Here is a 24143-nt window from a genome sequence, read left to right as displayed (position 1 = left end):
CTGAGTACACCAAGTTCTGACCACTGGTGTGCTTAAAAAGATGCTTTACCTGCATTTAAAAAGATGCTTTACCTGCATTATGAACTTCAAATAGTTGTTGATAGCATAGAGAAAAGCAGGTACTGCAAGAAGAACATTATTGCGACCAGTCTGGCCAGTGAAGAAGGATGGTTAGTGTGGTGGACAAGATCACTAAATTCGTATAGTAATATTTTAGAGCAAATCAATTGAGACCTACGGACCACAGGAAGTAGTAAAAGATTCACTGTACAGTTTCTGTAGATCAACAGAACATGAAAAGATGAGAATATTTTATGTAAAGTGTAAAAACAGTAAATCCAGAATTTTGGCTAGAATTCATAACAAAATACTGAAACCAAAGCTTATATGTACTATATTTGTACTAAGCAAGTATAAGTACCAGTCGAAATAAAGCTTATACGTGAATAAATTTAGAGTTTGAACTTGATTTCCTGGTACTGTTTTCAGGCGTCCTCTGAACTATCTTCTCAATGCGATTCAATCTCATCAATTAAATTATTTTGTCCCGCTTGAAGTGAGGGTAACATTTTCTTTTCTTTTAGACAATTGCTCATGTAATTGGATAAAAAGATCACTTGAGTTATAAATTATCACAAAGCCTGCTCACACAAACAAGCTGATATAGTATAAATAACCTAAGAGAAGACACTCACTTCCTTAAGCATTCGTCATAGAACCCATAAACTTGAGTAATCTGCAAATAATTTCACTAAAAACTTTAATTTGTACAGCTGATAACAGAGAATGGAGTGATGCAGCAAGAAAACATGAACAATTTGTGAAACAAGAAATTGTATACCTGTCGGCTTTCATGGTTTCCTCTGAGAATGGTGATCCTCTGAGGATATCGAACTTTTAAAGCCACCAAAAGCTGTTTGTTTGCAGTGGATAAAATTAGTGCCAAGAATTAGTAAAGTTCTGCAATTTAGAGATTTGAAGTAGGAACGACAAAAGGCAGATATGATCAGCTTTTCAGTAGAGTGCACACTACACACCTATACTGCTCATGATCACTATGGGTAGATGAATATGATGGTGCTAACATAAAGACATGTGAGTTTACACTTACTGTGACAGTTTCGACAGAGTAGTAACCACGGTCAACATAATCTCCCATAAACAGGTAGTTCGTATCTGGACACTGGTAAAAGTGAAAGTTTCAAGATACTGAAATTTTAACATGTTTCTTTATTAAATCGGAGAAGTGACAGAAGCAGATGAACAGAAAATAGTGAGGTACCTTTCCACCAATTCGGAAGAGTTCAGCAAGATCATGAAATTGTCCATGGATATCACCGCATATAGTAACAGGACTCTTTACAGGCTGCAACAATGGCGACAAAACCAATCGTCCAAAGTCAAATAACATGACCAAATAAGAGCTGCATCTGTGAATCCAGCATCTAAACAGCATAGATTATCTGAAAGCATCCATGTTATCTCCTGGTGTTCAAATGTTGGTTAAAGCTATACAGTTCAGAAGGTTCAGAAGGTGTTTCTTTCCCACCACTATGACATTTTTTATAAAAAGCTTAAAAAAGGTAGGTTCAGGAATCTTTCATCATGAACGAAGACGCAATATAAGGTGTCATAACATCAGGAATGAAGACGTGGTATAAGGTGTCACAAGTTTATGCATTTAGTTAGCAAAACACAAATTTAGATTGTGCAAGGTGGCATAGAGTGTGAGCTGGGAACTTAAACCATTTTTTTATTGCTAATTGGGCCGGGTCAAAGCTTAAGCTAGATATGAAGAAAAGTTAAGCTGTCCCAAACAAGATAATATATCAATTGGTCACACAATGAAATTGCTGATAACTTAAGCCAAAGCAATCAAAACAGCGAACCTGAACATTGCTTTCCTCCATGAGAATCTCCTTTGCCTTCTCACACAGAGCTCTGACCTGAAACATAAATTGCACTGGATCAGAACCTCCCATCCCAGCAGAGCAAATCAATTGTGGATATTAATTCTACAGATCCATTAATCACAAGGTGGGATGTTTACATCTTGGAGCAGTTCTAGGCTCCCTAGCATTATCCTTTTAGCATAAAGTCAAGGGAGAAATCGTCATGTGGCCACCAAAGATCGTGGTGAAATGAGAAGACATAATTGTTTTCAGTTGAAGCAGAGAAATTAATTCAACGTCACAAACGCCAGAGGGGGGCTAAAAAAACTTTTTTTTCTTCAGCTTAAAAAAAAGTAGCGTCCCGCTTAGCTCACAACCACATCCCCAGCTGGCAACCGCCCAGGCCCAGCGCCAGCCAGAGCAAATCAAACGCCCCCGCCAGCCATTTCCGCGCCAACCAGCATCGCAATGCGTCCGGAGACCAGATCTCCCCCGGGACCCGTCCCCCGGCCCCGCAATTCCGCCAGATCTGGTGAAAAAGCACCTCGAACTAAGAGGAGAGCGACGGAGAAGGCGTTACCTTGGGCTCAGCGAGCGGCTTGCACTGCATGAGCCGCTCGATCTGATCGTCGAGGCCGCCATGGGGGCTGCTCATCTTGTCGCGGATGGAACCCTAGATCTGGGCGGGCACGACTCGTGAGAGGGCGGCCGGCGGAGGATGGAGGAGAGAACGAGAGGTGGGGAGGAGGTTGAGCTATGATCCAAATTCAAGCTTGGGCCGAAGCGAAGCGGCCCATTAGCGTTAAGAGGGACTACACCATCTATTAGTTCCGTATTGCTAATAGATGAGGGTGTGGGGTTTTTCCTCCCTATATATACGGACCACCTTCCTCATGAAATGAGGCATCATAGACTTGTATACGGGAAGGCCCCTAGGTTAGGGTATCCCCAAGTTGTAAATCTCCGGCGTTTGTAACCTCACCCGATATAGTAAAGATTTGCTGGCTGGTGCCCGTGGTTTTTTCCCTTCCACCTTGGGAGGGTTTTTCATGTTAAAATCTCGTGTCTCCTGTGTTTGATCTATTGTTCTTCATCGTTTATATTGCCTATCGTTTATAACAAGTGGTACCAGAGCTTGTTTTGACCTTAGGGTTTTCGCGATGGCATCGATGAAGTTTGATCTACCGCTGCTGGATTACAAGACGAGATTTGCACTGTGGCAAGTCAAGATGCGGGCGATTCTGGCACAATCTTTGGATCTTGATGAGGCGCTGGACGGTTTCAGAGGAAAATGGCAGAAGTCATGGACCGCTGAAGAGAAGCGAAAGGATCGTAAGGCTCTGTCTCTGATTCAACTTCATCTACATAATGATATTTTGCAAGAAGTGCTGCAGGAGAAAACTGCCGCAGAACTTTGGCTTAAGCTGGAATCGATCTGTATGTCCAAGGATCTAACCAGTAAGATGCACGTGAAGATGAAGTTGTTCACGCACAAGCTGCAAGAAGGTGGTTCGGTGATGAACCACTTGTCGATCTTTAAGGAGATCGTTGCCGACCTAGTGTCGATGGAGGTAAAATATGATGATAAAGATTTAGCTCTTCTACTGTTATGCTCACTGCCTACTTCGTTTGCAAATTTCCGAGATACCATACTATTAAGCCGTGATGAACTAACTCTTGTAGAAGTATATGAGGCCCTCCAAACGAAGGAGAAGATGAAAGGTATGGTTCAGTCTGATGTGTCGTCCTCCAAGGGTGAAGTGTTGCAGGTTAGAGGCAGGCTCAAGCAGAAAACCTACAACAACAACAATAATCGAGATAAGAGCAAGAATGGTAAAGGCCGTTCTAAGTCCAGAGGCAGGGATAAGTTCTGTAGGTATTGTAAGAAAGATACTCTTGTCATTGAGGATTGTTGGAAGCTGTAGAATATGGAGAAAAGAAACGGTACGTATAAACCGAAAAACAAATCCAATGGTGATGGTAAGGCCTCTGTTGTCTCCGCTGTTGATACTTCTGATTCAGGAGACGTTCTGGTTGTTTTTGCTAGTTGTGTTGCTGATCGTGATGAATGGATACTTGATTATGCATGCTCGTTTCATATATGCTCTAACAGAGATTGGTTCAGTTCTTACGAGTCTGTGCAGAGTGGAGATGTCGTGCGTATGGGAGATAACAACCCACGTGAGATTATGGGCATTGGCTCCATTCAGATCAAGATGCATGATGGCATGATACGCACACTGAAAGATGTGAGACACATACCAGGGATGGCCAGAAATCTTATCTCCCTCAGCACACTTGATGCCGAGGGATACAGACACTCCGGTTCAGATGGAGTGTGTAAGGTATCAAAAGGTTCTCTCATTCATATGATAGGTGATATGAATTCTGCAAAGTTATATATTCTTAGAGGAAGTACTTTACATGGTTCCGTCACTGTTGCTGCTGTTTCTAATGATGAACCAAGTAAAACTAATCTCTGGCATATGTGTCTTGGGCATATGAATGAACTTGGTATGGCAGAATTGATCAAGAGAGACCTGCTGGATGGCTGCACTGTGGGTAAGATGAAGTTCTGTGAGCACTGTGTTTTTGGTAAGCACAAGAGGGTAAAATTCAATGCATCTGTTCATACCACTAAAGGTACACTTGATTATGTACATGCTGATTTGTGGGGGCCATCTCGTAAGCCCTCTTATGATGGTGCTCGTTACATGCTTACCATTATTGATGATTACTCTAGAAAAGTGTGGCCTTACTTTCTGAAAAATAAAGATGATACTTTTGCTACTTTTAAAGAGTGGAAAGTTATGATAGAAAGACAAACTGAAAAGAAGATAAAATTGCTTCGTACTGACAATGGCAGTGAATTCTGTTCGGATGCTTTTAATGATTACTATAGGGAAGAAGACATTGTCAGGCACCACACCATCCCGTACACTCCTCAGCAGAATGATGTGGCTGAGCGCATGAACTGAACCATCATCTCGAGGGCTCGTTGCATGCTATCCAATGCTCGTATGAACAGGCATTTTTGGGCTGAGGCTGCTAACACTGCCTGTTACCTGATCAACCGGTCACCTTCTATCCCAATTAATAAGAAAACTCCCATTGAGGTATGGTCCGGTATGCCTGCTGATTATTCACAGTTGAGAGTTTTCGGTTGCACTGCTTATGCTCATGTTGATAATGGAAAGCTATAACCTAGAGCCATTAAGTGTCTGTTTCTTGGTTATGGTTCCAGAGTTAAAGGATATAAGTTATGGAATCCTAAAACTAAAAAGACTTTCATGAGCAGGAACGTTGTTTTCAATGAATCTGTTATGTTTAATGACAGCTTGTCCACAGATGTTTCACCAGTTGGTTCTGATGAGGAGCAGGAACATGTTAGCGTACAGGTGGAGCACGTAGATGATCAGGAAACTGAAATTGTTGATAACAATGTTCATGATATTGTTCAGCACTCACCTCCTGTTTTGCAGCCTCAAAATCAGTCTATTGCAGATCGCAGAACAAAGAGGAGTTGTGGACCTCGTCCACGTTTAATTGAGGAATGTGATATTGTTCATTATGCCTTTAGTTGTGCTGAACAGGTTGAGAACATTAATGAGCCGGCTACGTACACTAAAGCTGTTGTTTCTGGTGATCGCGATAAGTGGATTTCCGCTATGCAAGAAGAGATGCAGTCACTTGAGAAAAATGGCACATGGGATGTTGTGCGCTTGCCTAAACATAAGAAGGCCGTTCGTTGCAAATGGATCTTCAAGAGAAAGGAGGGTTTGTCTCCTAGTGAGCCTCCAAGATTTAAGGCAAGGTTAGTAGCAAAAGGTTTCAGTCAGATTCCTGGTGTTGATTATAATGATGTGTTCTCTTCAGTTGTAAAGCATAGTTCAATTCGTACATTTTTCGGTATTGTTGCTATGCGAGATCTTGAGCTTGAGTAGTTAGATGTAAAGACTGTGTTTCTACATAGAGAGCTCGAGGAGGAGATATACATGGACCAGCTAGAAGGGTTCATAGTACCTGGTAAGGAGGATCATGTTTGCAAATTAAAGAGGTCCTTATATGGTTTGAAATAGTCTCCTCGTCAATGGTATAAAAGGTTCGATTCTTTTATGATGTCACATGGTTTTAAGAGATCTGAATTTGATAGCTGTGTGTACATTAAATTTGTTGATGGATCACCTATATACTTGCTGTTATATATTGATGATATGTTGATTGCTGCTAAGAGCAAGAAAGAAATCACTATGTTGAAGAAACTGTTGAGTAATTGAGATGAAGGATCTTGGTGCTGCTAAGAAGATTCTAGATATGGAAATTACAAGAGACAGAAATTTTGGTTTGTTATTTCTTAGTCAGCAAAGTTACATTAAGAAAGTTCTTCATTGTTTCAACATGCATGATGCAAAGTCTATTAGTACTCCTATTGCTCCTCATTTCAAATTATCAGCTTTACAATGTGCTAGTACGGATGAGGATTTTGAGTACATGTCAAGAGTTCCATATTCTAGTGCTGTTGGTTCTTTGATGTATGCCATGGTTTGCTCTTGTCCTGATTTATCATATGCTAGGAGTTTGGTTAGTAGATACATGGCTAATCCTGGTAAAGAACATTGGAAGGTTGTTCAGTTGATTTTCAGGTACCTTCGTGGTACAATAAATGCCTGTTTGAAGTTTGGCAGGACTGATAAGGGACTCACTGGCTACGTGGATTCAGATTTTGCTGCTGATTTGGATAAGAGGAGATCTCTCACAGGTTATGTGTTCACTATTGGTGGTTGTGCTGTGAGTTGGAGGGCAACATTGCAGCCCGTTGTTGCCCTGTCTACCACTGAAGCAGAATACATGGCTATTGCTGAAGCATGTAAAGAATCGGTTTGGTTGAAAGGTTTGTTTGCTGAGCTTTGTGGAGATGATTCTTGCATTAATTTATTTTGTGACAGTCAAAGTGCTATATGTCTCACTAAAGATCAGATGTTCCATGAGAGAACGAAGCACATTGATGTCAAATACCATTATGTTCGCGATGTGGTCGCGTAAGGTAAGCTGAAGATATGCAAGATAAGCACACATGATAATCCTGCTGATATGTTGACAAAGCCAGTTCTTGTTGCTAAGTTTGAGCTTTGCTCAAGCTTAGTTGGTATAACTGTTTAGCCCAAGAGGCTATTTGGCACCGGAAGTATTTCTTTGTTGTTTTAGGGTGAAGGATCGTTTAATGCTATAAGAAGAAATTTGTCTCAAGGTGGAGTTTGTTGAGCTATGATCCAAATTCAAGCTTGGGCCGAAGCGAAGCGGCCCATTAGCGTTAAGATGGACTACACCATCTATTAGTTCCGTATTGCTAATAGACGAGGGTGTGGGGTTTTTCCTCCCTATATATACGGACCATCTCCCTCATGAAAGGAGGCATCATAGACTTGTATACGGGAAGGCCCCTAGGTTAGGGTATCCCCAAGTTGTAAATCTTCGGCGTTTGTAACCTCACCCGATATAGTGAAGATTTGCTGGCTGGTGCCCGTGGTTTTTTCCCTTCCACCTTGGAAGGATTTTCCACGTTAAAATCTCGTGTCTCCTGTGTTTAATCTACTGTTCTTCGTCGTTTATATTGCCTATCGTTTATAACAGGAGGGAGGGGCGGCGTGGGGGAGAGACGGAGGAGAGGGAGGGTGCGGCGCGGGACAACGAGCGAGGGAGAGAGAGAGGGGGAGGGGAAGGAAGAGTCAAGACGAAGAGAGAGAGGAGGGCTGATATTTTGGTTTGGCGTACGTCGGGCATTTGTAGGGGCGGTTGAATTACCAGCCGCCCCTACAAATATCAACACCAGGGGCGGCTGGTGAGTGAGTCGCCCCTACAAATCAAACCCATTTGTAGGGGCGGCTCGTATTACCAGCTGCCCCTGCTATTCCATTTGTAAGGGCGGCTGGTGTCTGGGCTCCTCAGCACGCCACTGTAGGGGCGGCTTCATCACCAGCCGCCCCTACAAAAAATTTGCTCCGTTGCTACAAACCGTTTTTCACCTAGTGATGATAGGGGCCTTACAGTACTGTAGCAGATTAAGAAAAATGGTGATCCCTTTTCCATCCACTAACTTATACTGATTATTCGAACAAAGATTAATGATTATTGATTCAGATTCTCTAGCAATGGTTTTTCAACCACACAGATTTTTCTCCAGACTCACCTTTGAAGCAAAAATCATCAATTTTCTAGGCGACTTTTAGACAGTATTTTTTTTTTTTGGCCATGCATCAGTCCCCCTGCACCTCTAACCTAAATAAGCCCTACATCTCTTATAAAAAAATAAGCCCTACGTGCTGCATCAGGATGACGAATTCCCTCATTTTCGTATGTCAGTATCAGATCGTCAACTGAATGTTTATTTTGGTTGCACTCTGTCATGTGACAGTTGAGTTATTGTTTGTCCTCTACCACTAGCCGCCTCACCGCTGTCACTGCCCGATCTGTTACATTTCAAAGGGCCACGTACTTTTCATGATTCCCCGGTCAATGGGCAGCTGTGAGCTGTGTGTGATTTAGTATGCCAAGTGCATGCCAGAGAAAATAAAAATAAAAATACTAGCTAGTATAGTGCATGATGATATGATATAATAAGCTGCAGGTGGTTTGGCCTTATTCCCCTATCCATGATAGAGGCTACCGAGAGACGCTACGGTGCCATTGGACAGCGACTCCCTCTAACGTAACCTGGGGAGTGGGGAACTGAGTGGAGTGGGTGTAATATCATTGACTCCAATAATTTAGAAGCTTTTGCTCCTATACAAGCATAATCTTCCGTTGCTGCAAGTGGAACTCCATGATCATAGGATAGGATCAACACATGATCATGCATGGGATAGGACCAACAAAAAAAAACCAAGGATTTCCTTATACAGCCTAGAAATTTGCTAAGCTTATACGGAAACCAATTCAATTGTAGCAACGGTAACTCCAAACGGTTGGTAATAACTGATGTTGTGAACATTTGTAGTCTATAATATCTCATTCGTTCCAAATTATAATTCATTTTTACTTTGTTCCAAGTCAAACCTTTTCAATTTGATTAAATTTATAGGAAAATTCACTGACAACTACATCAATGAAATGTTTTTTTTTACAAAATTCTCAATGGAACTTATTTTGATAATGCATTTGTATGAGCTTATGGATGCTAATATATATTTTAATCTAAAAAATTGGTTAGAATTAATGAAGTTTGACTTAATACAAAGTTAAATTAAATACTGAAGGAATATAGTACTCCTAGCTAGATTTTACCAAGTGCTCCAACTTTAGCCCACGATAGCTGAATTTTATGGACCAGTTAGCTAACAACTATTTGCGGCTTTAGCTAAACTTTAGCCCATCCATTAGTCCTCTTGTTTGGATTATCAATGGTTAAAGTTTAGCAACTACTCCCTTCGTCCTAATATATAAGGCATAACCGTTTTTTAATCTAGTCCCATAATATAAGGCATGCTCTCTCTAGGAGCATGTGCATCGATACAGTAGTACTAGTGTTGAGAGATGGAATTAAATGTATTTCTTGGTCTTTGAACCAGAGGTGGTTATGCCTTATATACTCAGACAGAAGGAGTAGTTGTTAGCCCAAGAGATCCAAACATGCCCTATGCTAACCGTAAAACAAAGAAGCCATTTTTTTTTGAAAAAAAAATCAAAAGAGTTACAAAAATGTCAAGTTCATTAGTTTTAACCTATTTTAAATTCAATACGTACAGCTTGGCTTATATAGCAGAAAATTCATGGACCATATGCTCCTACTAGAAAAGGAGATTATAATATGTTCATGGATGGCTTCACAATGTTTTTTTTAAGATACAGCACAGTTGACGCAGAAACAATTAACAAACTCACCACAGGTACTTGTTGTTAAGAAACACGTTACTGAATACAAAATAAATAATGCTATTTCTTCTTAGAATAAATCTAAAATGTAAGAACACATGTAAAGGCCCTGTTTGATACCTATGATTATAATAATCAGATTATATAATCAAATCTTGATGATGGGTTACTATAATTAGAACCCCTGATCCAAAATCCTAGAATCCAGGTGAGACCAAGTTTGAGGGGATTATGGATGCTGAAAGTCTAATAAGGCCCTGTTTGGATACCCCTGCGATTATCATAATCAGATTTTGATCCAAACAGTATTGATTATATGATAGATTTATTATAATCAAACCTCTTGATTATCATAATTCCATAATCAAGGTGAGACCAGGACGTTATAAGGGATTATTGTTGCTGAAAGTCCAACTTGCCAATTGTCCAACTTTCCAAATTATAAAGGATAAGATAGGAATTTCTCACTTTAACCAACCATAGTCAATCACTCTAGGTACACAAACACTCTGACTATTTTAATCCATAATTCTGATTATAATAATCTCATGCATAATTTGATTATAATAATCTAGTTGTGATCCAAACAGGCCCTCCCTCACCCCCTCCCCTTGATTGTCCAACTTGCCAAACTAAAGCATAGGACAAAAATTTCTTACTTTAACCAACCATAATCTAGGGAATCCAAATACTCGATTATTATAATTCATATAATCTCGATAACAGTCCAGCTATGATCAAAACAGGCCCTAAATGTTGGTGCATACACTCCACCACAAGCAACCCAATGATCTCAAATATGCCTAGTTCGTCTCAAATAGGAAAATAAGGCATCACTTTATGCTGACAAAAAATGTGTCGCCATGAATAAATGAAATGAAATAATAAACTCATTTTCAGCTACGTTAGCCTATATAGGTACAACTTCTTTTATTAATGAAAAGATACAACTCTATTTAGGTCCTGTTTGAGATGAGATAAAAAGGGCTCCTTGCTAGAGCACACTAAATGTAACCTCTCACGGACTTGAAACATGCTACATACATAAAAAAAAATATCCTGCTTGCTTGATCGAGCAACGGGCAGGCGGCGCGCGCCCAGCACTTTGACCATGGCGGCGGACATGGATGTGCAAGGACCTCTCGTAGAAGCACATTGATGGTAAGTTTTTATTAGAAACAAAATCTATTCTTTTAAAACTTTGATCGGCCTCCGATAGTCTAGCTAATCAAACCATCAACTAAAATATTGAGCACTTTCACAGACCAATACAATTTATAAATATTGTATTTTAATTCGATATGGGTTTAATATATGACATTTACATATTATTGCCACTATCAAGTTAGTATTATGCGTGTCTTGTCATCATAAAATAAAAATTATTAAAATTTATAGAAAGGGTAATAAAGCATAAATACCTATATACTATTCATGCCTTTGTTTCCCATAAATATCTAACAATATTTTCTCTCCCGTTGCAACGTACGGACACTTTTGCTAGTAATATAATAATAAGTAATTGTGTGGTTACTTTGCGGGCACATTAAAGATCTTCCAAACTCCATAGCGAAATAGCCTATTCCAAGCTGTGCCTTGCAAAATTAAATCACGTTTGTGTACTGTAGATTTGAAATTCTGTTGCTGTACGTGAGTCGTAGGTACACACTCACCCGAGTAAATGAAATGGATTTGTATACCTCTAGATATAGAAGGCCTCGTGGTGCCCGTGCCCGAGCTGGAGGCCGGGACGGAGCCATGCAAATAAAAGTTGTATACGAGTTTGTATAGCCCGCGAGGCGTCGCGTCGTCAGGCCGGACGTCATCAACCGCATGTCGAGCGTGCACGCCTCAGACACCCACCTGGCCACCGAGCTCCGTCGTCGACCAACCTTGTGGTCGTGGGGGGTCCCTTTCTTTCTCCTCGCGGCGCCCCGCACCGCAATATAACCCGATGCGATGCGAGCGCGGCAGTCCAAGACGACGACGAGGCCTAACGACCTGCTAGTCATCCGCATCCGCCGGTTCGGTTCCGTTCCGTTCCCGTAGTGGGACCGAAGAGCTAGGAGGAACCTCTCATCCAAGTCCCCTCTTCTCTTCTCTTCTCGTTGTTGGCGGCGTGGCGGCGGCCTTATCGGCGGCGGCGGGATGGACGACGCCGGGGAGATACACGCGCTGGGGAGCCTGCGGCGGGACGGATCGGTGTGGTCCGCCGCCAGCAACGTCTTCTCCTCGCTGTCGTCGCGCGGGGATGGCGGCAGCGGGGGCGGGGGCGGCCACGACGACGAGGAGGCCCTGCGGTGGGCGGCGCTCGAGAAGCTGCCCACCTACGACCGCGCGCGGACGGCCGTGCTCGCCATGCCCGAGGGCGACCTCCGCCAGGTGAACGTGCAGAAGCTCGACCCGCAGGAGCGCCACGCGCTGCTGCAGCGCCTCGCCTGGGTCGGCGACGACCACCAGCGCTTCCTGTCCAAGTTTAAGGACCGCGTCGACCGGTAAGTAACAGAAGAGACCGCATGCACTGCCTCAATCGTTGCCGGTTTCCCGGCTTGCCGTGTGTGCCGCCATCTTCTTCTTCCGCAGTAGTGTCAGCTTGCCTTTCCCGCCACCATGCATGTGCCATAGGATCGGAGACCAATAATTAGTCAAAAACAAATGCTAAACTATTTCCGTCTTTGTGAAAACTTTATTATCCTGCAAACAAACAAACAGAGATGAGATGTGATGATTTCCTTCTGTTGATTGTTCTATACGGTGCAGAGTGGGGATTGAGCTGCCCAAGATCGAAGTGCGGTACCAGAACCTGAACGTCAAGGCAGAGGCCTATGTCGGCAGCAGGGGCCTGCCCACCATCTTCAACACATACGCCAATGTGCTCGAGGTATGTTCCACACCGAGAGGGCCCCTCTGTCTCTTTTGAACTTGAGTAACTTCTTTTGTTGTACATACAAAAAAACAATTCTACGCCAATACCAGACATACTTGTCATTTGTCAAATCGATTCAGATCATCGAGCAATGTAGTAATTCAGAGACATTGATCATCGCTAACGACAGGCAAGCAGCATTTAGAATTCACCATTTTAGGGATTTGGGCACATGTATATTTAGGCCTTGTTTAGATTGCAAGTTTTTTCACTCTCTCTCTATCACATCAAATCTTTGGACACATGTATGGAGTATTAAATGTAGATAAAAAATAACTAATTACACAGTTTGATTGTAAATTACGAGACGAATCTTTTGAGCCTAGTTAGGCCATGATTGGACAATAATTGTCAAATACAAATGAAAGTGCTACAGTGCCAAATACTGATTCCTAATCCCAATCTAAACAAGGCCTTATATCCATATATATATATATATATATATATATATATATATATATATATATATATATATATATATATATAAAAGTCAAAAAAGATGGTAGGACGCATGTCACATCAAACAAAGGAAGCTCGTTAGGATAACTGGATGCCTGTGATGTCCTCTGTCTAACATGTCCTCTGTCCACTAACATGTGGTCTTATTGCTCACGCTAACATGGGCTGACTTGTTTATTTCCCCCTCGTAAACTTTAGCCCATGTTATATCAGATGTTTGAACATATGCATGAAGTATTAAATATAGACTAATTATGAAACTAAATGCATAGACTGAAACAAATTTGCTAGATGAATTTTTTAAGGTCCCTGATTTGACAATGTGGTGCTACAGTAAACATGTGCTAATGACAGATTAATTAGGCTTAATAAATTCATCTCGCGGATTACTGAGGACTTGTGTAATTTGTTTTATTATTACTATCTAAACACTCGATGTGACACCCCATGTGACACTTGATGTGACACCCCTAAACTTTAGCCACTAGATTTAAACACCCTAGTCTCGCCTCTCACGAGTATTGTCTAATCAAGCGCAAAACTGAGTTTCAGGTCAACATACTAATTTGACTAGCTCTTTACTTGTACTCAAATGTTTTAATTCTATTCTTTATCAGTAGGGGCCTGTTCTCTCTCGCAAAAAAAATCCATGCTAATTTGACTTGTCATTCTTTTTTCTCCTTTTCTTTTTTCCTCCTTTGTTTACTCAAGGAATATTCATGCTAATTTGGCTTGCCCTGTTCGCTTCGCTGAAAAGCCAGGCTAAAAAGTACTGTTCGCTGATTTGTTGTGGGACAAAAACACTGTACCATGGCTGATAAGGCAGGTTGATAAGTTCAAGCGACATGTAGTTTCAGTCTTGGAATATCCTGTTTCAGTCACTGCACGCTTAACATTACAAAGTCGATCTGCAGTTGCAGAGTACCATTGCATCTCGTATACCTGAATGCAATCATACATTGTTCCAAAAACTTGTAATATCCTCTTGTGAACTGACATGTTGGTAACCACGTCAAATAGGGCATCGTAAATGCGCTTCACATAACACCAAGTAGGAAACAAAAAATATCGATCCTTCACAATGTCAGCGGTATTATCAAGCCGCACAGGTAATTTCCCAATCCCAACATATTCTGAACCCCTGAATTTGTCTCCTTAGGGCATTTGTATTTACCTTATTCCTGATGTTTTCAGAATGACACTGCTTTTGGGTCCTCCTGGCGCGGGGAAAACCTCACTGCTGCTGGCCTTAGCTGGAACACTCCCTTCAAATCTTGAGGTACTTGCTTCGTTCTTGCATGGTCCTTTGTAAAGGATGAATACTTGAATAGACTTTGGGAGTACTATACTAATATGATGATATACTGTAATCAAAGGTAACAGGGGATATAACTTACAATGGGCATACAATGGACGAGTTTGAGGCCCGGAGATCAGCTGCTTATGTCAGTCAACATGATCTACACATGGGAGAATTAACTGTTCGTGAGACGGTCAATTTCTCTGCAAGATGTCAAGGAAGTGGTCATCGCTATGGTAAGACCAAGGAAAGAAATAGACAATTCAAAACTCCTCTCAGTAGCATATATATAACATTGAATTATTAACATTCGATAAAAAAAATGTTCAGACTTGCTAGTGGAATTGTCAAGGAGAGAAAAGGACGCAGGAATCATACCAGATAAAGAAACCGATACCTACATGAAGGTTTGAGCAAATCATACATCAGCTTTTAGTCGGCTCCAGTTGTTCTTTTTCACCTGCTGACATTACAATTACATGTTTGATGCATCAACCTTTTGATTATGTAGGCTGCTGCTACAGGAGAGCAAAAGGCTGATGTGGTCACAAATCACATACTAAAGGTGCACCCTACTAAAGTGCCAACAAATTTACCTCACATGTTCTTAATGGTTTCAGAAGATTAAAAACGTAATGCATTGCTAATACTTATTTTACATCCGATAAATTCCAGGTCTTGGGGTTGGATATCTGTGCTGACACAATCGTTGGAAACAATATGTTGAGAGGCATATCCGGAGGCCAAAAAAAGCGAGTAACTACAGGTAATGAACCTTGAGAATTAAGTATCAGATTCTCAGATTACTTCTCTATGATCTAACTCATTCACGCTTGAAATTGTCCCTGCAGCTGAGATGCTTGTCACCCCAGGACGAGCCCTTTTCATGGATGAGATATCAACCGGACTTGACAGCTCAACAACCTTCCAGATTGTGAACTCTATCCGGCAAACCATTCACATTGTTGGCGGAACAGCAGTTATCACTTTGCTACAACCTGCACCTGAGACATATGAATTGTTTGATGATATAATTCTCCTCTCAGATGGTCAGGTTGTCTACAATGGTCCTCGTGAATATGTTCTTGAGTTCTTTGAGTCAGTTGGCTTCAAATGCCCGCAGCGGAAAGGTGTAGCAGACTTCCTGCAGGAAGTAAGTTTTGTACTTTCATTACAGTTCTGTATCAAGCTTTTCTAGCAGGGTATTTAATTAAAAAGAAAAGATCTCGAAATAACACATTTCAGAAATATGTAATGCTAGGATCATATTATTCAGTACTGCTGATCTTTTTTTGGGCTATAATAGTGCACAAGTTTGACAGGCAATAATTGAAATGTGATAGGTTACATCAAAGAAAGATCAGAGACAATACTGGAAACATGGTGATGACACCTACCGATACGTCCCCGTGAAGGAGTTTGCAGAAGCATTTCAATCTTTCCATGTTGGTGAGGCTATACAAAATGAGTTGGCAGTCCCATTCGACAAGAGTACGAGCCATCCTGCTGCTCTGAAAACATCAAAATATGGCGCCAGCGTGAAAGAGCTACTTAAAGCAAATATTGACAGAGAGATATTGCTAATGAAAAGAAATTCGTTCGTATACATATTCAAGGCAGTTCAGGTGATTCTCAAGAACCAGAGCTTTTTCAGATTCAAATTATGTCAGCCACACCTCTGAAACTTAAATGACAACTCCTTTTTGTTTACTACCTATTGTTCAGCTAACACTCATGGCACTCATTACGATGACCGTCTTTCTCCGAACCAATATGCATCGTGACTCAGTAACAGATGGAAGGATATACATGGGTGCCCTGTTCTTTGGGATCCTGATGGTCATGTTCAATGGACTAGCAGAAATTGGCCTAACTATTGCAAAGCTCCCAGTTTTCTTCAAGCAAAGGGATCTTCTCTTCTACCCTGCATGGACATACTCCTTGCCATCATGGATCATTAAGACTCCCCTCTCGTTGCTCAATGTAACAATTTGGGTCTTCATAACATACTATGTTATTGGATTTGATCCCAACGTAGAAAGGTAAGGAAACCAAAATTTCTATCCCAGAGCAGCATGTTTATGAGTGTATTACAGAACCTGATCAAGTTTGATCAACCTGCTGCAGACTTTTTAGACAGTTCCTGCTCCTCTTACTAATGAATGAGGCATCATCAGGATTGTTCCGTTTCATTGCTGGGCTTGCAAGGCATCAGGTTGTTGCAAGCACCCTTGGTTCATTCGGCATTCTGATATGCATGCTTTTGGGTGGATTCCTCCTGGCAAGAGGTATATGCAAAAGCAGCTAACTCAAAGTATAATGTAACAACGTAAACATGGCTTGAACTTCCTAACTTCAGCTATTATTCATCTGATATGGCAGCGGTACTTATACAAGAATTCTTGAACTAAACTATTCCTTTGATTTAACAGAGAATGTGAAGAAATGGTGGATTTGGGGGTACTGGATATCACCCCTGATGTATGCACAAAACGCCATATCAGTAAATGAATTCCTGGGTAGCAGCTGGAATAAGGTAAAAATATATTTTCAGAAAGGCATAACCTTCACAAGTATAATCAACGAATAATGACTAAAGCTTATTGATACTCTTATATGCAGCAAGTAATCCCCGGTTCAGCAGAACCACTTGGAAAACTAGTTCTAGAATCTCGTGGACTTTTTCCTGAGGCAAAATGGTACTGGATTGGTGTGGGTGCCTTGCTTGGATATGTGCTGCTATTCAATATACTCTACACTATCTGCCTCACATTCCTCAAACGTGAGTAAATGGTATTCTGCATCTACAAGGACATTAAAATACATACTGCAAACAATCAAATTCAAGCCTTACGAATTATGCTCCCTGCAGCATTTGACAGCAATCAACCAACAATTTCTGAGGAGACGTTAAAGATAAAACAAGCAAATCTAACTGGTGAAGTTTTAGAAGCATCATCGAGAGGACGGGTTGCCAGCACTACAGTAACAGCTAGAAGTAATTCTAGTTTCATCTTAATTAATTAATATTACATAAGAATATATTGATGTGCCTGATAACCTTGCATATGTGATATGCTATCAGGTACTTTGGATGAGAGCAATGATGAAGCAGCTTCCAACCATGCAACAGTAAATTCTAGTCCAGTCAACAAAGGAATGGTCCTCCCTTTTGTACCTCTCTCCATCACTTTTGAAGATATAAGATACAGTGTGGACATGCCAGAGGTATTCACTTTTTAAGGAAATTTTTTATTTTTTATCGAACATGTGTGAGAGCTGAGCATCATTATATTAAGAAAAAAAGGAGTCAAAGGGCCAGTTTTAAGGAATTACAAATATTCTTGCAGATTCTTGTATGTTTTCATACCATCTAAGTGCAAAGCATTCATTTATAATAGTTTATTTATATCCAATAAAACATGTAGGCAATCAGAGCACAAGGTGTCACAGAGACCCGGTTGGAACTACTGAAGGGTATAAGTGGTTCGTTTAGGCCAGGAGTACTTACTGCTCTTATGGGTGTCAGTGGTGCTGGCAAGACAACACTGATGGATGTGTTGGCTGGGAGGAAGACCAGTGGATACATTGAGGGCAACATTACCATATCAGGTTACCCGAAGAAACAAGAAACTTTTGCTCGTGTGTCAGGATACTGTGAGCAAAATGACATCCATTCACCAAATGTTACTGTCTATGAATCCCTTGCATTCTCCGCATGGCTCAGATTACCTGCTGATGTTGATTCCTCAACAAGAAAGGTTTGCCAAAGAACAAAGACAACACTTTGTTTAACAAAATTATACATGCATGCATTAGCAAAGTATGTGTAATATGGTTAGAATGAGAGTAATTTTACCAGTTGGTATGAAATGTTATGTAGTGATATAGATGAAAATCTTGACAAAACTAGATTTTGAGTTCACAGACAAGTTTTTGTTCCAAAAAAAAAAGATCACAGCCAAGTTGATAATAAATGTTATGTGATAATATAGATGGAAATCTTGAACAACCCAGAATTTAAGATCATAGAAAATTTCAGATAGACATGATCGAACATGCTGGTCATTTTACAGTATAAGTAATAACTTTTTAGACAGTGTCTCACTATGTACTATGACACATAAAATCTGATTTTCTCTGTGCAGATGTTTATTGATGAGGTTATGGAGCTTGTGGAGCTTTTACCCTTAAAAGATGCATTGGTGGGATTGCCTGGTGTGAGTGGACTATCAACAGAGCAAAGGAAGAGGCTAACAATAGCTGTTGAGCTTGTTGCTAATCCTTCTATAATTTTCATGGATGAACCGACATCTGGACTTGATGCTCGAGCAGCAGCTATTGTCATGAGGGCAATAAGGAATACTGTAGACACAGGAAGAACGGTTGTTTGTACCATTCACCAACCAAGTATAGATATCTTTGAATCTTTTGATGAGGTGAAGAAAACCATACAAAACATAGTTTCTTATTTTAGAATGCAGAAGGAAAGAGTGAACCAACACTTTTGCTATTTGCATTATAGTTTCCAGAACTTTAACACCTAATGGCTCTGTGCACAACTGCAGCTCTTCCTTATGAAACGTGGAGGTGAAGAGATTTATGTAGGTCCACTAGGACTACACTCATGTGAACTGATCAAATATTTTGAGGTGAGGAAGGAGCAACTTAACTATTGTATATTTCAACGAATTACAGTTTCACACTGACATTATCTAACTGGTCTTTCCTTGATTCTACCAAGGGTATCGAAGGTGTCAACAAGATAAAAGATGGCTACAACCCCTCGACATGGATGCTGGAAGTGACTAGTACAATGCAAGAACAGATAACTGGTATTAACTTCAGTGAAGTATACAAGAATTCAGAATTATACAGGTATGTGCATGTGTGTTATGGTTCATAGTTTATAATTATCTTATCGAGGAGTAAGAAGTACAGACCTATCTGACTTTGATTCAGGCTCCGAAATCTCATATTTTGAGAATAGGAAAGAAATTGTAAATGGCTTCATTATTTTTAAACACTAGTAGTCTGAGAGTGCAGATCCTTAAACTGCAAAGCACAAGGCCTTTTCCAAGAGTATGGATTTTATCCTCTAGGAGGGGCATATATTGACACTGCTAAGGGTTTAGGGTACCGGGTCCATCTGCCCTGCAGCGGAATATTCCTGTTTTCCCTATTTTCAAACAATATGTGCATAAATAATTCTGAAACCATATACATATCCTTTCAAAAGGTCAAAATATTAATATGTAACTCTATTTTGGAATTGGTATTTCAATTCCACAAAAAAGATAATACACTGTCAAACAATGTCTCAGTCAACACTAATTTTGTAACTTTGTTGTATTTCAGGAGGAATAAAACTTTGATAAAGGAGCTAAGCACGCCTCCAGAAGGTTCAAGTGACCTATCCTTTCCAACCGAATACTCGCAGACTTTCCTCACACAGTGTTCCGCTTGCCTGTGGAAGCAAAGTATGTCATATTGGAGAAACCCTCCATATACTGCTGTCAAATACTTCTACACAACAGTGATTGCCCTGTTGTTTGGAACAATGTTCTGGGGTGTAGGCAGAAAAAGGTAATGATAATAAACAAAAATGAAGTAGAAAAATGTAAATGTCAAATTTCCTACGGTTACAGAGGCCACCCCTGGTCCCCATTCACCACAAACTTGCAGTTCACTGGAGATATTACTTCTACTCTTGCAGGGATAGTCAACAGGACTTGTTCAATGCCATGGGTTCCATGTATGCCTCGGTTATTTTCATGGGAGTACAGAATTCTGGTTCAATTCAGCCAGTTGTATCAGTTGAGCGAACAGTCTTTTACAGGGAAAGGGCGGCTCATATGTACTCGCCATTGCCATATGCCTTGGGACAGGTAAAATTTACTGGCATTCATCAACGATCACTTCAAATGAATGTGAAAAAAAATAGTGAGTAAAACAGAGATAGCACATTAAATTTGGTTGTAACAAATCATAATCAGATTCAAGAATGTGTAAGCTACTCTATTCCATCCATAAAAAGGTGGTACAGACAGTAAAATCCCTTCAAATCAAAGTACAACATGAGAAATAGAAAGGGAAACAGAGCAAAAAGTTGTTCTAACTTGTACCTCCATTTGCAGGTTGTAATTGAACTTCCATACATCTTTGTTCAGTCCTTAATATATGGTGTACTGGTGTATGCTATGATTGGGTTTGAATGGACAGCTGCCAAGTTCTTTTGGTACCTGTTCTTCATGTATTTCACTCTAGCATACTACACATTTTACGGGATGATGGTGGTGGGCCTGACTCCAAACTACAATGTCTCCTCTGTTGCGTCCACGGGGTTTTATGCCATTTGGAACCTTTTCTCGGGATTTTTAATACCAAGAACTGTAAGTAAAGTAATTCTTTCAAAGGTCTAGTAGTTTCACTTCTAACCAATCTGTGCTCCTACTTTTCGTTATATATGCTAATTCATCTGTGCTCAAAATGGCAACTTGCCCCTACAGAGAATTCCAGTTTGGTGGAGATGGTTCTACTGGATTTGCCCAATTGCATGGACACTCAACGGACTGGTCACTTCACAATTTGGAGATGTAACCGAGACGTTCAGTAACGGTGGGATGCGTATATCTGACTTTGTCGAAGACTACTTTGGGTACCATCATGACTTGCTGTGGGTGGTTGCCGTGGTGGTGGTCGCATTTCCTGTGCTCTTTGCCTTGCTTTTCGGGCTCTCGCTCAAGATATTCAACTTCCAGAAGAGGTAAACGGTGAGACAGCTTGATTAATCCCAAGGCTCAGGCGTTGCGGAAGAAGGATTGCATTGTATGTAAATAGCGTATTCATTAGTCAGAGCTTGTCAATCTCGAGTCAAATTGTATAGCTGATAGAGGATATTGAACCTGTTGGTGCAAAATTAGCCGATAATGCCCAATTCCTACGATGTTATAACAAGTTCAGCTTTTGCCAATTTTGTATCGAGGGAAGACGAAGAAAAGACGGACCAGATTGAGATTAGTACATGAAAAGATGCGGGGCAGCAAGGGGGGTGATCCATCCACGCAATGGAGCCTCGCCGGCGAGCTGTTTTGACGAAATGCTCGTTGCGAGTAGAAACTAGAGAGCGTCGGGCGGCTCTCTTCATCGGTGCTTGGACGGAAAAGCGCCGGCGAGCCTCTTGGGCACGGGCCATAACTCGCTGAATTGTTTAATGGACCTGAGCACGGAGAAGTTCAAAGAGGCCTGAACACCTTTTGCGCTCATTGGACTCTCGTGCTGATGTGCGAACGCGGGAGACCACAACTCCCCAAAGTGCCGTGGCCGCAGCCTGCATGTGGACGGGCCAGGTACAATAGGATGTGGGCCTTACATCGCGGCCTTGGCTCGCAGAGGAACAGAGTTTGTATTGTACTAACATATCATATAGTTTATTTATTGATTCTCAAAAATATATATAGTTTATTTATTGATTATAAATGATTTAATCTGGGAACTGCTTAATCTCTACCACCAGATCTGGCTTCTTCTATGCGCATGCAAAACAACAGGAAAACTCAAGAACAAATGGAAAATTTGATTAAGACCACTATTGCCGACACCGGGAACAAGATTACTGCCGTTAGGGACTTAGGGCTAGCTAAGGCCTCTCAGGGCAAGCACTTCTGCATAGGGAGAGCAGCGGGTCAGATAAGATACGGGTATAAACTCTAGCTTTTTCCCGTCCGTGAGCATGCTTACGGGTAGAATTTTAGTAACCGCGCCTGATACTTGATAGGTACCCATTGAATATATTCAAGAGATCAAACAATAAAATAATCACAATGATATGAAATAAGAAATTCATAGTTAAACTACATGTAAATAGGTCAATCTTACTTATATAGAGTTCGGTAGAACAATATATATATGGTAACTCATAGGCCATAATAAACCATAGATTCACAGTTCGGTCCTTAATGCGCGCACATACAAATAACATAACACAACTTACATAAAAACTGAAGTAACAAGTTAGTAGCTCACATGGTCAGTATAGTTAGCCATCCACGAAAAATATTATCTTTAGAGTTTGGCATATTATGCATATGATACAAGTTGGTTACTCGCCGTTTAGCCATTATTTGGAGAAAACGACCACTTAAACGGGCAAAACGACCGTTTAAACGGGATAAGGGGACGGTTAAACGAAACGATGTACTACCTTGTAGCATTTAAACGGTGAGTAAATGGGCTAACGACTATTTAAGCGAATAGTGTTTTCTTTATATGACTCTAGATTCGTATTTAGAATATTATGCAGCATTCGATTGTTATCAATATCCATGAAGAATAAGCACCCGGTGAACCAATGCAAAGGGCCTATTTGGATTGCCTTGGATTATTTGTTAGTTCAAACTAAAAATTAGTCAATTGAAGTAGCCAACCAAAGTTTTGTTGGATACTCGGATAATGTTTAGATCCCTAGAAAGGCCATGAACACATATTAGTTCCAATAGCTGGGTTTGCCCACTAGAATAGACTTGTTAGTCGGAGTATCAACTAAAAATTAGTCCACTCATCAGCCTGCTTGTTTGGACATACTATAACTATTTTTCAGCTACGGCAACAAGAAGTAGGGCAAAGTTGGTGGTTGAGAGAAGTGAACTTTGTTGCCCCTAATATGGGGAAAAAACTCAAATGCCCTCAAATGTGTTGGGAATATAGTTGCTGGACCAAAAATGGGAATCAGCTATTCACCTACCTTAAAAATATCCAGATTCATTTTGAATCCTAAACCCTAAACCCTAAACCCTGTTCGTTTCGAATGGTTTCAAACCCTAAACCCTAAATCCTCAAAAAATGGGAATCAAATAAACCTTAAACCCTAAACCCTGTTCGTTTCAAATTGAGCGAACGGTGTGTGCGGCCCATTCCACGGGCTGCGGATACGGATGACGGTCTGCGGTTGTAGATATTTTTTATTTTATATTTTTTTCTACCATTCGAATCGAGCGAATATATTCCATGCATGCTGTTGGCGGTCCTTAACGACCAAACCCGATCGCCAATTAAGACACAAAAAGTGGAGAAACTGGTAATCTTAAACACATATGCATTTACTACTAACCTAGTTCCACATGTATTTGGAGGTTATTATTTTTGCAGGACATAAATACAAATGCATGGAAAATTTCATCGAAAGGCGCTTTCCGACGCTGATTCGCGCAAAGGAATAATAGAAACGCCCATCAACTTTCATCATCTGGGCGAAGTACCACCCGAGAAGCGACCCAGGACCAGCCCATAGCCCACCACGTGAAGGTGGTGATGAGGGGGCTTGGTTAGGGGGCGGCCGACCCCCCACCGGTGCCTCTCGGCTATCCCTTCGACAGGCGGTGGCATGTGAGCATGTTGAGGCGGTGCACCCTGGGACTTTGCACCAAGAATAGCCACAACACCGCACTTGCTGAAAAGGTCCTAATATGGCTAGAGGGGGTGAATAGCCTATTTGAAAATCTACAAATCAACTAGAGCAATTTGATTAGTATGACAAATAGCAAAATGCAAACTTGATCTAGCTCTACAAGGGTTGCAAGCCACCTATCCAACAATTCTAGTTGCAATGATTACTAGGCACACAACTTGCAATGTTACTACTCACTAAGAGCTCTCAATCTTGCTACTCTAAAGAGCTCCACTAGTTGAACTTAAAATA

At 40.9% G+C, this 24143-nt stretch overlaps 2 protein-coding genes across 2 annotated transcripts; one reads left to right on the top strand and one right to left on the bottom strand.

Moving 5' to 3' along the window:
* Positions 1-661: 661 nt before the first annotated feature.
* LOC136546060 (serine/threonine-protein phosphatase PP2A-2 catalytic subunit-like) lies at positions 662-2016 on the bottom strand. Its single transcript, XM_066538041.1, has 5 exons — positions 1890-2016; positions 1283-1366; positions 1112-1183; positions 842-913; positions 662-736 (listed from the first exon to the last, which is right to left on the bottom strand). Exons 1-5 carry the CDS (start codon positions 1980-1982, stop codon positions 692-694), a joined length of 366 nt encoding a protein of 121 aa, XP_066394138.1. The 5' UTR covers positions 1983-2016; the 3' UTR covers positions 662-691.
* A 9732-nt stretch (positions 2017-11748) lies between these two features.
* LOC136541864 (ABC transporter G family member 53) lies at positions 11749-21419 on the top strand. The gene is made up of 24 exons (XM_066534026.1): positions 11749-12256; positions 12522-12642; positions 14167-14255; positions 14341-14425; positions 14523-14682; positions 14777-14853; positions 14958-15011; positions 15122-15212; positions 15298-15599; positions 15790-16071; positions 16172-16488; positions 16574-16734; positions 16879-16982; positions 17069-17228; positions 17319-17444; positions 17532-17674; positions 17875-18207; positions 18595-18885; positions 19015-19098; positions 19191-19324; positions 19805-20032; positions 20163-20334; positions 20584-20838; positions 20956-21419. Exons 1-24 carry the CDS (start codon positions 11910-11912, stop codon positions 21214-21216), a joined length of 4377 nt encoding a protein of 1458 aa, XP_066390123.1. The 5' UTR covers positions 11749-11909; the 3' UTR covers positions 21217-21419.
* The last annotated feature ends 2724 nt before the right edge of the window (positions 21420-24143 follow it).

This window comes from Miscanthus floridulus, chromosome 3 (genome assembly GCF_019320115.1).
Source record: "Miscanthus floridulus cultivar M001 chromosome 3, ASM1932011v1, whole genome shotgun sequence".
Classification (NCBI taxonomy): domain Eukaryota; kingdom Viridiplantae; phylum Streptophyta; class Magnoliopsida; order Poales; family Poaceae; genus Miscanthus; species Miscanthus floridulus.
This window is presented reverse-complemented; position numbering and strand designations above follow the sequence as displayed.